Source organism: Euprymna scolopes, chromosome 25 (assembly GCF_053919585.1).
Source record: "Euprymna scolopes isolate OS-2025 chromosome 25, ASM5391958v1, whole genome shotgun sequence".
NCBI classification, from domain to species: Eukaryota; Metazoa; Mollusca; class Cephalopoda; order Sepiida; family Sepiolidae; genus Euprymna; species Euprymna scolopes.
In genome coordinates this window covers 63402720-63419218 of record NC_136506.1, presented here as the reverse complement: position 1 = coordinate 63419218, position 16499 = coordinate 63402720, and the positions used below count along the sequence as shown (strand labels likewise).

Genomic DNA, 16499 nt, shown 5'->3' with positions numbered 1-16499 from the left:
GTACAATCATTACATCTTAATATTTGATATTAAATTTTTTGTTCCTTGCATGATATAGTTTTGCTTCAAACTACCATCCTCATTATAGTTGTTATATTTGTAACCTCTTGCTTGCTTGACTCTTTAGTTTTTTTAAATGAGATGTTGTTGTTAATGACATTTTTGTCTTAGACCATCATGCTCATCATGATTTTTATATTCATAAACTTTCCACTGTTGTACTCTCTGACCTTCTGATATGCATTGTTCATCATCATCATCATCATCATCATCATCATGTTTTACATCTTTTGTAAATGTAGTTACTTGTAATGTTTATCACTCTAGTCGGGTTGAGCTGGCTTGCACCTGAGTATCCAGTGCTACCAGATCAGGCTGTCTGAAGATACTGGCTTCCTAACTAAAAATGTATCAAACATTGTTTTTTTTTTCCTTTCTCTTTTGCAACACTCAATCATGTTCTACAGCAGTTTTTTCCAAAACAACCAAACCAAACACCATTAATAAATATTATAAAATATAAAGAAACTTGAAGAATAAAATCTTCTTCCAAAATTAGTGAATTTGGCATTAAATAACTAAAAAGGGTTGCTATGCCATAAAACAAAACAACCAAAACATTCACCCAAGCAAGTACAGCATCTTTGGCCATTGTACCCCAGTTTTATCAATCGTGAGTTGTGCACACGATATGACTAATCTTAACCCAATTCCATAGTGAAAGACCAATTACCTGTAAAAGTGTTGCTAGAACACTTCTGATTATTGCTGCTAAGCTCTTTAGCTGTCCACTAGCGTGTTTACATCAGAGAAGGACTTTATGGATGAGCTCTCTCTCTGGGCACCAAGCTGCATATTCAAACCATTTTAGATGGGGCTGAAGATGTATCGATAGTAAGGATCGGAGATTCAGTCACAGATGGAGATCTTGAGAGTTTGTGCTTGGTCCATATGGTCGCCATGTATCATATTATTTTCATTTTTCAGTCAATTTCTAAAAGCTATCCAACACATGTAAAAACATTAAAATTGATGATTCTGATTGTGGTGATGTCCATTTACTCAAACATTGTAGATATTTCAATTATTAAACAGATTTGAATTTTGTTAATTTAAGTGGTTAATATATATATATATATATATACACACACATTTTCGCGGTATCACAGCTCTTCTGTGGGTGCAGCTAGACTAGTACTCATCGCAAGTTAGGAATCAAACCTATAAGCATCTAGTTGATAGCAGTTCTATCCATAAGCCATAGGATCAGCACTCGTACATCATATATAAACATTGGAAACAGTCTACACAGATAAACTAGCATATTGACGTTAGCACATCCTGATGGGACTATAAAAAGTAAGGTTAGAAATGAAAAACTTATAAAAAAAAAATTATATACATTAGAACATCCTACATCAATTAACCAGCATTTCAGTGTTAATAGATTTCTTTGGTACTGCAAGATTAACTGAATATTAAATTTTAAATTTTTCTCAAAAATAATCAGATAGAGTGAAATTAGCTCCCCCCCTCCATATATTAAAAACAATTTAACTAAAAAAATGTACTTTTTACAAAAGTAATCTAGTTAATGAGCAAAAGAAAAAAATATGAGAGAAAAAAATATGAAAGAAAGAAGAATGAGTGGAAACTTTAAATAAACTTTAGGTTACGGTTGGAGAGGAAGCAGCAGATATCAGAAATTGTTGAAACCAAATGTGTACACATGCACCACTTGGGTTTATTTTTACGGAAATTAATATTTTAGTAAAGCCATGTTTAACAGTGCATGTACATATGGTTATGAATGTAACTTTATGTACATGTAGATTCACTGAAACAGGTTCCACACACTGATCATTATCATTCAAATCATGTTTCTTGTTTTTTTAAGGTTGACTGTGGTTGAGAGACTTCCAACAGGTGTTTCCCTCTTTTGTACGTCAATCCAACTGACCAAAGTTGGATACCTCATCCTGACAATGCTCCCTCATACAGAAATTAACAACGAATGGAGAATGGTCAGCCTTTTTCTTTTCGTCCTTCAAGCACTCAAGGTGTTCGTCTTTGACTCCAAGCTTGAACTCTCTTTATACCAGGTAACATCATTGCTGTTATCATCACTGCCTGTCAATTCTTAATATCAAAGGTTTTATGCTTGTAGATTTGCAATCAAAATTCAAATTGGATCAATTAGATTTCAAGGAATCCAGAGAATAATTAAAATGAAAGGAATGATTTTCGATCTACACTACGCATGTGACATTTGTAAACAAATAATAAATCATGTTTATTTTTTTGTCACAAGCTTAATTTTCGATATAGAGAAAATTTTATTTTAATAAAGGGGGGGGGCAGAGACATATTAAATATTTATTTTTTAATGTTATTTTTTTGTTATTATTTACAAAAATTTTTAATAATCAAACACAGAGATCTAAAGATTCTTCTCTGCATTAAACGATGTAAAGAAGGTGGATATGTTCATTAAATATCCTATTAAGCAAAACAAGCAAAACACAGAGATCATGTCCCCAGCATTCTAAATTCTCATTTGATGTATATTTAAATTATCATAATTTTAATAAATGTATGCATTTGTTTTTTTTTAAAGGAATAATTATTTTACAATTTAATATATTACTATTTTAAGTTTTAAAAAGAAACAAATTTATTGAAAACAACAATTTAAGAAGCTGAAAGTTTACACGGCTGACTTGAGTAATTTTCTTTTTTGTTTCACCACAAGAAATAATTGCCGTATATATTATTATATACGGCATAATCACGTTGACACACCAGTTCCCATCAGATCACCGAATTTAAGCAACGTTGAACCTGGTCATTGCTAAAATGGGTGACTAATTTGGTAATTCCAGGTGCTGTATATAGGAGGACGTTGACACCTCCCTGCAAAAATCTAACATCGTCATCTCCCCTAACGGGGATATACATGCAACTGGGGACCGCTTGTGAATTTCATATTCCCATGAAACTTCCTCCTTCGGAGAAGCCGGTTAAACCCAAATTAGGTTGGTGCTGACTGCACACACAAGGAATAATTATTTTAACTTTTGATATTTATATTACTTTTTGGGTAGACATTTTGAATTAATGTGTTTTTTTTTTTAACTAGATTCAAGTAAACATCGCCAAGCAAAGTAAAAGTTGTATACACTTTTAGCGCCTCAAATTCACTTTTCATTATTTGATTTATAGATTTAAAATTACATTGCAATTTAAGATGTAGAAACCAAATAAGAAAAAAATGTATATATTTAGTAGAATTATAATAATCTAAATATCAATTGAATAATTGTAAAGAATAAAGTTATTTAAAAGTGAGAATTTAGAACGCTGAAAATGTACACGACCTGAAAAAGAGGCAGACTCGCGTAATCTTTTGTTTTGTCTCTCCACGAGGGCAGAGTTAGATGAAAAATATAAGTTTGCAAACTTTTTTCTGTAAGCAAAAAGTATAAACAAAATAACATTTACTTTTTTTGTTAAAAAATTATTCTCAGTCGTTTTGTCAATATCTTTCCTGTTCTCGGTCACTGAAGAAGAAATCCTAGACTGAGGCTATTTATTTTTTGACAATCTAGTGCTCAATTTGGGAGGAGCTGGATTTTTCCTACATTAAAGCTATTTATAGGTGCCTAGGATCGGATATAATATTCTAGATGAGGTCTTATTAAAATATTGAATATTCTTACATTTTCTTTCCTTGAAATACAATTTCCAATTATCTAAAAAATCATTTTATTTTGTCGTTGAAATAATTTTGAAAAATTTTCTGAAATTTTAAATTTTCATTAAAATTTACTCAAAAGTCAAATTCTTTAATTACTTTTTTGATGTTGTTTGATTTTGTATTCGTTTGAATATGCAAAACTTTGCACTTTTTTCTCTTGAATTTTAATGTATCTTTCCAATTTAATAAACTGTCGAGATCTGTTTGTTATAATTGTATAACAATTTAGCATTATCAGCAAATAATTTTATTAATAATCTTATACAATCAAATAAATCATTTTAAATAACAAAAATAAAAGCATCCATTTATGAAGCCTGAAAAACACCAGATTCCAAACAATCATTAGTTTTAGGTATATTTCCACTTGAACACAAAGGGATATTATTTGGGACTACGTGTACAGGTGAACTATGTAAACAGTTAAAAAGCAAGTGTCTGTTTGCATAATGTTTAAATTTCAATATGTTAGTACAGTCAGGGATGAAATTCCAAAGTTTAGTAGTTTGAGGGAAGAAACTATTAGAGTAGAAGACTTCCGGCATTTAGGGGCCTCTTCAGTTAAAGGGTAGAATTTTGCTGCTTGTTGGGTTAGTCGAGAGTATGTACATCAAGAGGGCACAACTCGAAAAAAAAAAAGACACTGTTGAATGTGTGAATTCATGTTTTTCCTACTTAAACATGTTTAATGCCACATGTGCATCACATGAGAATGTGTTCAACTTTAATGACAAACAAAAACATTTTAGCAGTTTGTACATTCATAAGAATCAGCATTATATTTTTTTTGATTCTGTTGCTGACATTGTTTCCCCAAGTTATTTTAGATTCAAGTACTTAAGTACTTACAGGGAGAGACCATGTGAAGCTTGCTAACATCCATGAGGGAAATGATTGGCTTCCAACATAACATACCAAGCTCCTAAGTTTGCATTATTACTCATTTATAAACATCATTTTAGTAAACTAAACACATTCCTTCCTTTTATTGCCTTCTCTTCAATCCAAGTACTGCTCCCTCCTATTTCTTGCCTTTCTCCTCGTCTACCATTTCGTGCCTTTCTCCTCGTCTACCATTTCGTGCCTTTCTCCTCGTCTACCATTTCGTGCCTTTCTCCTCGTCTACCATTTCGTGCCTTTCTCCTCGTCTACCATTTCTTGCCTTTCTCCTCGTCTACCATTTCTTGCCTTTCTCCTCGTCTACCATTTTGTGCCTTTCTCCTCGTCTACCATTTTGTGCCTTTCTCCTCGTCTACCATTTTGTGCCTTTCTCCTCGTCTACCATTTTGTGCCTTTCTCCTCGTCTACCATTTTGTGCCTTTCTCCTCGTCTACCATTTCTCGCCTTTCTCCTCGTCTACCATTTCTCGCCTTTCTCCTCGTCTACCATTTCGTGCCTTTCTCCTCGTCTACCATTTCTCGCCTTTCTCCTCGTCTACCATTTCTCGCCTTTCTCCTCGTCTACCATTTCTCGCCTTTTTCTCCCTCTACCATTTCTCGCCTTTTTCTCCCTCTATCATTTCTCGCCTTTTTCTCCCTCTACCATTTTTTGCCTTAAGATAAATTTTGTTTATTGTCAGTTTTGTCGGGAATATTTGCATCATAGGTGTACAGGTACTATGAATTTGCTTGAGTACATTCTATAAAAGTACTTGAAAACAGACACAAGAATACAACATTCTGGCGATGCGACAGAAGTTGGAATTTGGCTGATAGTGCAGAACCTATTAGATTAAAGATTCTGTTTTGAATCCTGTTTGAAGAGTCTAATGGTAGATGCACCAACCTAAATGTTGTAATATTACTTAACATTTTTATATTTTTGTCAATAAGCACTAGCACTACATTTTCCCAGCATAGAAGTTATCCTAATGATGACTCATTTATGCTGGTATGGTCATGTGGAGTATACATTCTTCCGAATAAACCATTGTAGAAGTATGAATGTCTTGAATCACAGGAAGCAAGTGATTAGACAAGACTGTATAGAATGGAATAAAAGCAACCTCTGAAAGAAGTGATATTAAATAAATATATATATATATATAGAGAGAGAGAGAGAGAAAAAAACGATTATGAGATATCTTATCGAAATCGTTGGTTAAGTCAAAGTATAACACGTCTTCACTATCTTAAATATGAAGGAATCAATGTTTTTGGCCAATTTTTCGATATTTGTCATCTGAGATGTAGAGCTTCAAAATGATACCGATCTTGTCAGGATCCATCGCCTCTGTTGAAAGTTTTTGTGAGACATACATACATACATATATTTGCACAGACAGGTGAAATTTATATTATAGACTAGCCTGGGTGCCTGGCATTTCCCGGGTATTTGAAGGTGTGTGTTGAGCAAAACAAAAAAAAAGTGGAAGCAAGCAGACAGGCAAGCTCGAACCTGTACCATGAAGGAGGAAAAGAATGTGAAAAAAAAAACACGACGTCTTTACCGTTGCATCCATCACCAAACCGGAAGTGACAAATGTTTAAATTAAGGCTAGTCAACCAAAAAGAGAGGTATGATTTTCGAAAATATTGTCGAAAAAAACGACCCCTCCCTATAGCAAAGTACCCAGTTGAGAGTGAAGAAATTAATGTTTTTAGCCAATTGTTCGAACATTTTTCGTCCGAAGGGTTGAACTTACAAAAGTATACTGATCTTGTGAAAATCTGTCGCTTCTGCCAAAAGTTTTAGGCAGACATACATACATTTAAACAGACAGGTGAGATTTATATAATAGACTAGCATAGGTGCCCTGCCTTGCCTGGGTGTTTTGGAGGTGTAAAAGAAAAATAAAAAGTTTTGGTAGGAAGGTAAGCTCAAACTCAAAGTCTTGACGCAAAGGTGGAAAAAAAAAGTGTGAAAAAACCTGACATCTTACTGCTCAGCCACGATGAGACAGGAACTGAAAAGCGTTTAATTTAACGGTTAAAAAGTTAAGTGACAGGTGTGTGAATTTAATGAGGTCAAACATCACGCGATTTAACTTTGGCTGAAAGCCAGTTTTCCCAAGATGTGGGGAAAGACCAGCTCCCCATAAAAAGGGGAGTGTCCAAATAAATAGCAATTGTCCGATATGATGGGTTTTGGCTGCATTGATCAAAGCTCATTGGACCTTCCAGCATGAATGCCAGGTACACGCCTTTGTTCGGATTCAGTTTCGTTTATATATGGAAAAGCCAAATAAACATGCAGAGACTAAGAAATACTGCGAAAATAGCGTGTAAAAGTTGTCCAAATAAAAATACACATAACGCCCTTTCGTAAATCAGAGATATTATAATCTAGGTAGTATATAAAAAGTTCTAAGAAACAGTGGACCCCCCCCTCCGACGCAAAGGTGGAAAAGAAAGTATGAAAAAACCTGACATCTTGCTGCTCGGCCACGACGAGACAGGAACTAAAAAGCATTCTAACTTAATGATTAAAAAGTTAAGTGACAGTTGCATAAATTTAATGAGGTCAAACATCACGCAATAGTGAAATGCTGCACTTAACTTTGGCTGTGAGGCAGTTTTTTTGGTTTTGTTTCCTCAAGATGTTGGTAGGAAAACCAGCTCCCCATAAATATGGGAGTGTCCAAATGAATAGCAATTGTCTGATATGAGGGTTTTTTCCACACAGTGATCAAAGCTAATTGCTTTCTGGACGTCCCCAGCACAAAGCTGGAAAAGTGGCGTCGCTGTCATTAGTTTTGCTTTTTTATACAAAAATCACAAATAAACAGGCGTGAAGGCAGAATAGTGGGAATTTTTAGCGTGTAAAAGTTGCTCAAATAAAATATATTTGCGACCTCCTTTTGTAAATCGGACATATTATAATCTAGGGAGTATATAAAAAGTTCTAAGAAACAGTAACCCCTCTGAGCCCCCCCCCCCTCCGAAAAAAAGCCTTTGACAGGCATACGAAAAAATATGCACACACACAAACACATTTTGGCTTTTATATAATAGATGTCATGTAGTATATGTTATAGTATGGTGTCCGGACCCATGCTCAATATCTAATACATGATATCAAGCATTTGGAGAGAATTCAATAACTAGGTATTCGAATGGTATAGGGATTATGGGATCTGCCCTACAAAAACTAACTCAAGAAGCTTAACCATTTTTCCCTTGAGCAGTGGCGATTGCATAGTGATATCATTTTGACCTACAATGTTATCAATGACCATGACAACACTCTTAGAATCTATTATTCATTTCTGCACCAGAAAAAGATCTAAATAAACATCACCACATAACCATTGATTTCCAGTGAACCAGAGAAGTCGTTTTCTTAATCAGAATCCTTGGACCATCAATGGATTTCCAGATGTAATAAATGTGCTAACAATACAGCAATTCAAGATCAATTTGAGCTGATGCTTCTTTATAAATTTCTGCCACCCTTTCCCTACATGGTAACTGAAAAATGCTAGTTTTATTTTGGGCCAAATTTATTGAATTGAATCTTTAATAAATATTCATTTTATGACACTAATATTTTCTAAAAATTTGATGTGGTTGACTTCCCAGAAAAACTGGTAAATTTGAAGTGAAGAATTAAAATGTTTGTGATTTGTGTTTTTTGTTAATTTTCTCATTTGTTTATTCCAGTTGATTCTTCATCAGATTGGAGTGAGTGTGACTTTGGCTTTTAATATTCAACCCCTTTTGACTATGTTGTCATACTATTTCCTTGGGAGTCGACCATCTCTGTCTGATCTCACAGGTATGTCTCTACCTTTCTTTATTTCAATTAAACCAAACTCCATAAATAATTATTTTAATATATAAAGAATTTGAAGCATAAAATTTTTTTCAAAAGTTCCTGGATTCAGCATTAAATAACCCTAAAAGTGTTGATATGCCATCATAAAAAAACAACCAAACCAAATTTCTTTGTTTCCATTTCATCTTTCAAGTTAACTCTTATTCTTCTAATTCATCTTCAGAAAGTTCATGATGAGTTGTCACATTTAAAAATAAGAAATCTTAACTGCAGCTCTGTGAAAGTTGTTAGATGTGTGTTGGGGAATTGCAATGAAGGTGCGGGCGTGCTGGTTAGCAAGAAAGATCATGGTAGGTGTTCTGGCTGTTTACACATGTTATATCGTAGATTATTATGAATAACAAGTCATTACTGGGGTTGTACAGAAAGGGTTTATTTAGGTAAAAAGGTACACACATTTCTAAGCGTTCATTGACAGCTTAGTACTAAATTCTGTCTCCCACGTGAGGAGAGTTTGCTTGTCTTTTTATAGACATAACAGTCCATTCATTTGAGGGGTGTTGGATCAGTCCATTATATCACCTTCCTCCCAAGCTTCCCTAGAATTTCGCTTCACCATTTTTTTCTTTTTTGACTTTGTCCAAAAAATTCAGTTCTTTTTCTTTTTCTTTCACTTCTCCTTAAAATTTGCGTTTGCGAATTTTTGGATTTTGGAGAGTGACTTGTATTTTCAGTTACTGGTGCTTCCTTTTTTGGAGGCTCTATGTGAAAACTGTCATACAGTACTTCCATCGGTACTTCATTGTTTTTAACTATTTCAATATATCGGGGTCTGAGTTGGTTTATATGTTTTTTTATGGGAAAATGTCTGACCTTTTATAATGTAGACCATTCTTGAGATTATGCCTTCTTCTCAAAAACTCTTCCCTGCCCGATAATTGTTGAAAAAAACTTTATCCCCGTCCTTGTATATCTTGTATCGTCCATTATCTTTTACACTTTTTTTTACTTTTTTACTCGGAATTAACCGGTCGAACACAGAGCGCACTTTTCTGGCAAACATTATTTCCGCTGGGGATAAATTTGCATTTGTATTCGGATTAGGCGTTATCCTGTATACTGCTAAAAATTTCTGAAGACTTTTTTCTTCCGTGTCGATGTTATCGTTCTTTTTTAACGCTCGTTTAAAAGTATCGACAAATCTTTCAGCTTGTCCGTTAGATCGAGGGCTATAAGTTGGTGTTGTGACATGCTCTATGGCCATTGACTCACAGTAGATCTTAAATTCTTGACCTTTGAACATGGTGCCATTATCACTAACAATTGTTTTTGGTACGCCAAAACGCCCAAATACCTCGTCCAACGCCTTTATTGTGTTTGCCACTGTAGGATGTTTGAATTTAAAAATTTTTGGCCATTTCGACATGCTATCTACTATTACCAGGTAATAATATCCTTTTAGAGGTCCTGCGTAATCTATATGGATCCGCGTCCATGGTATATCTGTTTTAGGCCAAGGTTGCGTCTTAATGGGTGGCGCTTTTGCTGCTAGTTGGCAACCCTTACATAATTTTATCATTTTTTCTATGTCCTGATCCATTCCAGGCCAGTACATATATGCTCTCATTAGTGCTTTCATTCTGGAGATTCCAGGATGTCCCATGTGGAATTCTTTTAAAATTCTCTTCTGTAATACTTGAGGTATTACCACTCTATCTGCGTACATTAGAGTTTCATCGCACTTTGAAAATGGAAAAACGGTTAATCCTTTTCTCTTCTTTTCTTTTTGTCCCACTTGTTTTTTTATCTTGTTAATGTATTCATCTGTTCTTGCTGCTTTCTTTATTTCCTCAAGTGTTACTGGAAGTTCCCTAACAGTATTTATTAATATATCTGTTAGTTCATTTTCTTCTTTTAGTGCAGCTATAACAGTTTCTTCAAGTAATTCAGTTTTATTTGGGATCAACCTGGACAAACCATCTGCATGTGCAATTTTGCTGGATGCTAGGTGTTTCATTTTAAAATTTTAGTTTAACAGAATCATGCTCCATCTTTGTAACCTATTAGCCGTATGAGTAGGAACTCCTTTTTTGGAACCAAAAATAGATAACAAAGGTTTGTGGTCCGTTTCCAATATAAAAAATCTTCCATGGATGAACCTATGAAATTTCCTCATGGCGTATACAATTGCCAGACCTTCTTTTTCTATCTGACTATAATTTTTTTCTGCGGGTAGCAAAACCCTTGAGGCATGAATAATTGGTTTAGTCGATCCATCTTTGAGTCTGTGTAGTAGCACAGCACCTAAACCATATTCGCTCGCATCTGCTGCTACAATTAATTCTTTTTTCGGATCGTAGTGAGCTAGTGCTAAATCCAATAACAGACATTTTTTAATCTTTAGGAATGCTTCATCACATTCTTTTGTCCAGAGCCATTTTTTATTCTTTTTCAATAATTCGTTTAAAGGTGCTCTTAGTTCATGTATCTTTGGGATATAAGAATTATAATAATTTGCTAGTCCCAAAAATGACTGTAGCTGCACTATATTTTCTGGTCTAGGCATGTTTTTGATTGCTTCAGTCCTATTAGGATTAGGTTTTCTACCATTTCGATCAATCACTTGTCCCAAATATTCAATTTTGTCCATCCCAAAATTACATTTTTCGAGAGCCACTTTCAATCCATAGTTTGATATTCTCTCGAATACTTTGCCAATGTGGATTTTATGCTCTTCCACATTTTTACTTCTTATAAGGATGTCATCTAGATAAGCCATAGCAAAATCCAAACCTGCTAGCATTGTATCCATAATTTGCTGGAACAAATTTGGGGCTACTTTTAAACCAAAAGGCAAACGTTTTAATGAAAATAGTCCTTTATGGGTATTTAATGTCAGGTACTTAGCACAATCTTCCTGGACTTTTACTTGCCAATACGCTTCAGACAAATCAATTTTTGTAAAAAATTTCTTCCGCTTAACTTCGAAAAAATTTCCTCTGGGGTAGGAAGCAGGTAGTTATGCTCCTTGAGACAATCATTTAGACCTGTCGAAAAGTCCGCGCATACCCTGATTTTATTATTTTTCTTCTTAACGTAAACCGTGGGTGAAGCCCATTCAGAGTAATCCACTTTTTCTATTACTCCAATATCTTGAAGTCTCTTTAATTCTTTCTCTATAGTTTCTAATGCTGAATATGGAACCTTTCTTTTGGGTTTGAAAACTGGTTTAGCTTCGTCCTTTAGTTCAAATTTCACCTCCGTTTTCGTGCAGCAACCCAAACCTTCAGAGAATACCTCTTTAAAGTCTTTTTTTAATTCGTCAATAAACTTTCCTGGTAGTTTAGACTTTTCTAAACCCACCAGACTTACTTTATTGCAAAATGAGCTTATGGGTTTTCCCCATAAATTAAAAAGAATCATTAAGTCTATACCGAACAAATTAGAATATTTCCCCGGTACGACCTATAACTTGGTTTTCACAGCATTCTCCTTTAGAGACACATTGGTAAAAAATTCACCCTTAAATTTTAGTTTATTTCCAGACACACTTCTGGCAATTTTTTTTGTATTTTGTAACTTTGGAAACCCAATTTTCTTCCAAGTTACTTCGTCAATTATACTTATGTCGCTTCCCGTATCTAGAAGACAGTTCACATTACAGCCATTAATTTTAATTTTAATATATTTTCTTTTATCACACCTAGACTCATTTTTAGAACCAATGGTCTTTATTTCTGCTTTTCGGTATTTTCCTTTCGTTGATTTATGGCCTTTTTTATTACATTTGTTACATATTTTGTATTTAAAGTAACAATCTTTAGTGAAGTGGTTTTTTCCCCCACATGTCTTACCGGATTTTTCGTGTGCACATTTCATCACCCTTTCCATTTTTCTTTCTTCAAAATTTTTTCCTTCGATGCTTGTATTGTCCTGCTTTAAATTTAACAGTTTCTGACACTCTTCTGTAACTTTTTGTAACGTTATTTCTGTGTCTTGGTTCATAATGGATAATATCCTTGAACGAATATCCTTATCTTTAGAGGCTGTTAAACCTTGCACAAAGATTAGACTTTTAAACATATCCTCTTTGAGGTCTTTTAATTTAAAGGATTCACAATGAGCATTCACTTTCCCTGCATAAGTAATAAAATCTTCGTCCTCCTGCTTCGTGATATTTAAACATTTATAACGTGTATAGAATAGACTATCTCGTTCACTGAAAATGTTTGACAATATTTTTATTGTTTCACTAAAAGAAATCTCTTCAGGTTTCTTTGGCAGGATAAAATTTGTATACTTTGTATTTTCCTGAGATCCAAGTTTTTGAAGAAGAAGGATAATCTTCTCTTCGTCTGTCCAAGACTGACATCTCTTAGCAAAAATATTTTCGTATCTCCGAAAATATGCCGGAAAAGTTAACCCATTTGTCGGCTCGTATACAAATTCGGATAAAGAATTTGCTATTCCTTCAGGAGTGAAACGACAGTCTTTCTGCTGCGTTAAAATACTCTGTAGTATTTCGCTTTGCTTCAACTGCTGCTTCTGAAGTAATTCCATTTGTTTTTGTTGAGCAAACAATGCCGATTGCATAGTTCTAGTGAATTCCGCTAATTGCTCCATGTTAAAAAAAAAATTTTTTTTTTCTTTTTTTTTTTTTTTTTTTCACAAAACCACACAATTAAACAAAAGATTAACTCATATGTCCTATAAATTCAATGAATTAAAAGCACAATGTCCTTCCGAAGAGAAGAAGAAAAAAAAACAAACACTTCCAGCCGAATAAAACTTGAAATGGACACTCCTTTTTTTTTTTAAATATTCTTTTCAAAAAAAATGTTCGTTTCAAAATGTCAATTTCTTTTTTTTTAGGAACGTAACCGACTGAAACACTTACTTTTTAAATGTTGGCTCTGTCGAAGTTTTTCTTTTTTCTTCTTCCTTCTTTGGGTTTCTTTTGTTTTATGCTCGTTAATCTTCTTGTGTGCTTATTCCTTCGCTTTGTTTTTTAGTGAGTTTCGTTTGAATTCTTCGTCGCCAGTTGTTATATCGTAGATTATTATGAATAACAAGTCATTACTGGGGTTGTACAGAAAGGGTTTATTTAGGTAAAAAGGTACACACATTTCTAAGCGTTCATTGACAGCTTAGTACTAAATTCTGTCTCCCACGTGAGGAGAGTTTGCTTGTCTTTTTATAGACGTAACAGTCCATTCATTTGAGGGGTGTTGGATCAGTCCATTATATCAACACAACACAATTTAATTTGTTGTAAGACAATACAGACTTTGGCAAAAGAACAGGCATTGGGAGAAAGTGTTGAATGAGGATGTTCACAACTCTTCATACAATAGTCACAAAGGCAAACTACTTACCAAGAATGATCTAACAAAAGTCAAAAGACTTCTCAACAAGATGAAACATCCAGTGAAGTCATGCTCTGGTTTTTCTCAGAACCAGTTGCATAACTCTAACCCAACAGACTGCACAAAGTCCTACGTGTTAGAACAATCAAATTTATCTTTTTGAGTTATTTTGATCAAATTTGGATGTAAAAAAAAATGGTTCTTGTCCATATATTAAAAAAGAAAAATGAAGAAAAATCCATATGATGTATGTACCCGTGGCAAAACAAAAATATATTCCAAAAATCAAGTAGTTTTATTTTTAAATAAGAAAATCAAATTTTATGTGTATCTAAAGAGTGACTGTCTCACTCACCATTTTGAAAACATCTAAAAAAAAGCAAAAAACAAGGGAGATAGCTCCACAATAATATTAGATTTGTAATGCCTACAAATTCCCATTAATCACTTAAAAATGATTTTCTTTATAAAAATAAAACTACTTGATCAATTTACATAATTTTTGGAATATGATATTTTTGTTTCATCATGGGTACATACATCAAATGTTTTTCTTTATTTTTGCTTTTTAAGAATCGAAGATTTAATTTTTTTCTCTTTATACAATGTTTCTCTTGTGTTATTAATAGTCTTTTTCTAGGTTACTTCAAGTTAGGCTACTATTTTCAGTGACAGGCAATTTATTTTTGATGTTGGTATTTTTCAAATTAATGTACTATATAAAAACTGTACCATTTTAAAGAAAAAAGGGCCAATTGTCAATATGATGAACTTAATTAAGGGCTTCAAGTTAACTTTCATAAAAAAAATCCAATTTGAAAATTTTAGTGAATAAAATTTTTGTTCCATTATCAAATTGTTTCTGACTGTTTTCACATCGTCCAAATATTTGTTTTTTATTGATTTAATATTAAAAGAAAAATATAACTTTATCTATACTGTACTATTGTATCATATTATAAAGATTCAATGTGTTAGCTGTTCAAATGAATCTTATATAAATAGTTATACTTCTATATCATTTTTTTATATTTTTTAAGAGATAATGAGATTTTGTTCAATGTTTAGCCTAGCTTGACCTAAAAATTGTTTCCATTATAATTAATTGGTGCTTATTTATAATTGCACTTATTAAAAAAAAAGACAGAAAAATCTTTATGATGTACGCACCCATCATGTAACAATGATAACATATTTCAAAAATCATGTAAATTGATCAAGTAAGTTTTTTTTGTTTTTTTAAGAAAATTAAATTTTATAACAAAATAAGACAGGTTTTTCATTACCTATGGTGAATAAGTAAGATTGAATTGTCTCCCTTTATCAAAATTAGCCTTATAATGGATACATTTAGTATTAAAATTGTTAAAAATTATAAATTTTTATTTACTTAGTTAAAAAAAAATTACTAGAATGTTACACAATTTTTTGAATATGGCATTTTCGTTCAGTGACGAGTACATACATCATAAAGATTTTTTGTACTTTTTTTAATAAGTGTAAGTGTTTTAATAAGTATACTTTTTTTTAATAAGTATACTTTTTTTAATAAGTGTACTTTTTTTAATAAGTGTACTTTTTTTAATAAGTGTACTTGTTTTAATAAGTGTACTTGTTTTAATAAGTGTACTTGTTTTAATAAGTGTACTTGTTTTAATAAGTGTACTTGTTTTAATAAGTGTACTTTCTTTTCATAAGTGTACTTTCTTTTCATAAGTGTACTTTCTTTTCATAAGTGTACTTTCTTTTCATAAGTGTAAGTGTTTTAATAAGTGTACTTTTTTTTCATAAGTGTAATTTTAAATAAGCATTACTTTTATAAGAATTTATTTTACTCGTTCAAAACTTGCATTTTTAGTTATACACTATGAAAATTGACTTCTGGACCAATAACACATAAGACTACAAATTTTCTAACTTTAAACCATTATAAATTGGTTGCTAATTGTGTCAGCCAAATAAAGTTAGTATTATTGCTTATGCTTTGAAAAGATCTATGTGCCAACATTAAAAAGTTTTAGATACAATGAAAATAAAATTTTGGTTAAGGATTTTAAAGAATTTATAATACCGGGTTCTATTTCACTCAAATTCTAAACATATTCCTCTGATAAATCTAAGGAAACAATTCACTGAAATGAACTCTCGACTTTGATAAACTTTTTTTTTTTAATCTGTGCATATCAATATTTCTTTACAAATTTGTTATTAATTTTTTTTTCTTTTTCAGGAATCTGGTTGGTCCTTTCTGGTTTGTCGATAATGTTCATGTCTGCAATTTATTCCATGAAAAATGCGGTGCTAAGCAAAATTGGACCGCTTGTCATCTTTGTTGGTTTCCTTCTCGTCTTTATTCAACCAGAATGGAATCTCACTTGGTAAGGCAGAGAGTTTCATTTCTTCTTTCTCAAAGAGTTGAATATTTCTTAATGGGTTACAAGGAAGGGTGTCTAATTGGCTGAATAAATGTTGCATCATAGACTATGAAATCAGCTAGTTTGGATTATCTGTTTTATGGCATATTAACTACTTTGAAATAATTTAGTGGAAAAATGCAAAGCTTATTGTCATGAGGATTAGTTATTACAAAGTAGAATCTAAGATGGAACCATTATGGCATTTGGTACCCCATTATGTTTTCACTAATGTCTCATGAAATT

The 16499-nt window shown here is 32.8% G+C and overlaps 1 protein-coding gene across 3 annotated transcripts in view; it reads left to right on the top strand.

Annotated features, from left to right (window-relative positions):
• Positions 1-16499, top strand: part of LOC145247403 (uncharacterized) — a 270622-nt gene that overhangs the window by 229320 nt on the left and 24803 nt on the right. For all 3 annotated transcript variants that reach the window (XM_080109107.1, XM_080109105.1, XM_080109106.1), the window contains 3 exons: positions 1898-2102; positions 8359-8473; positions 16070-16217. In XM_080109107.1, the coding sequence (XP_079965233.1) occupies positions 1898-2102; positions 8359-8473; positions 16070-16217 (468 nt within the window). The remainder of the gene's footprint in view (positions 1-1897; positions 2103-8358; positions 8474-16069; positions 16218-16499) is intronic.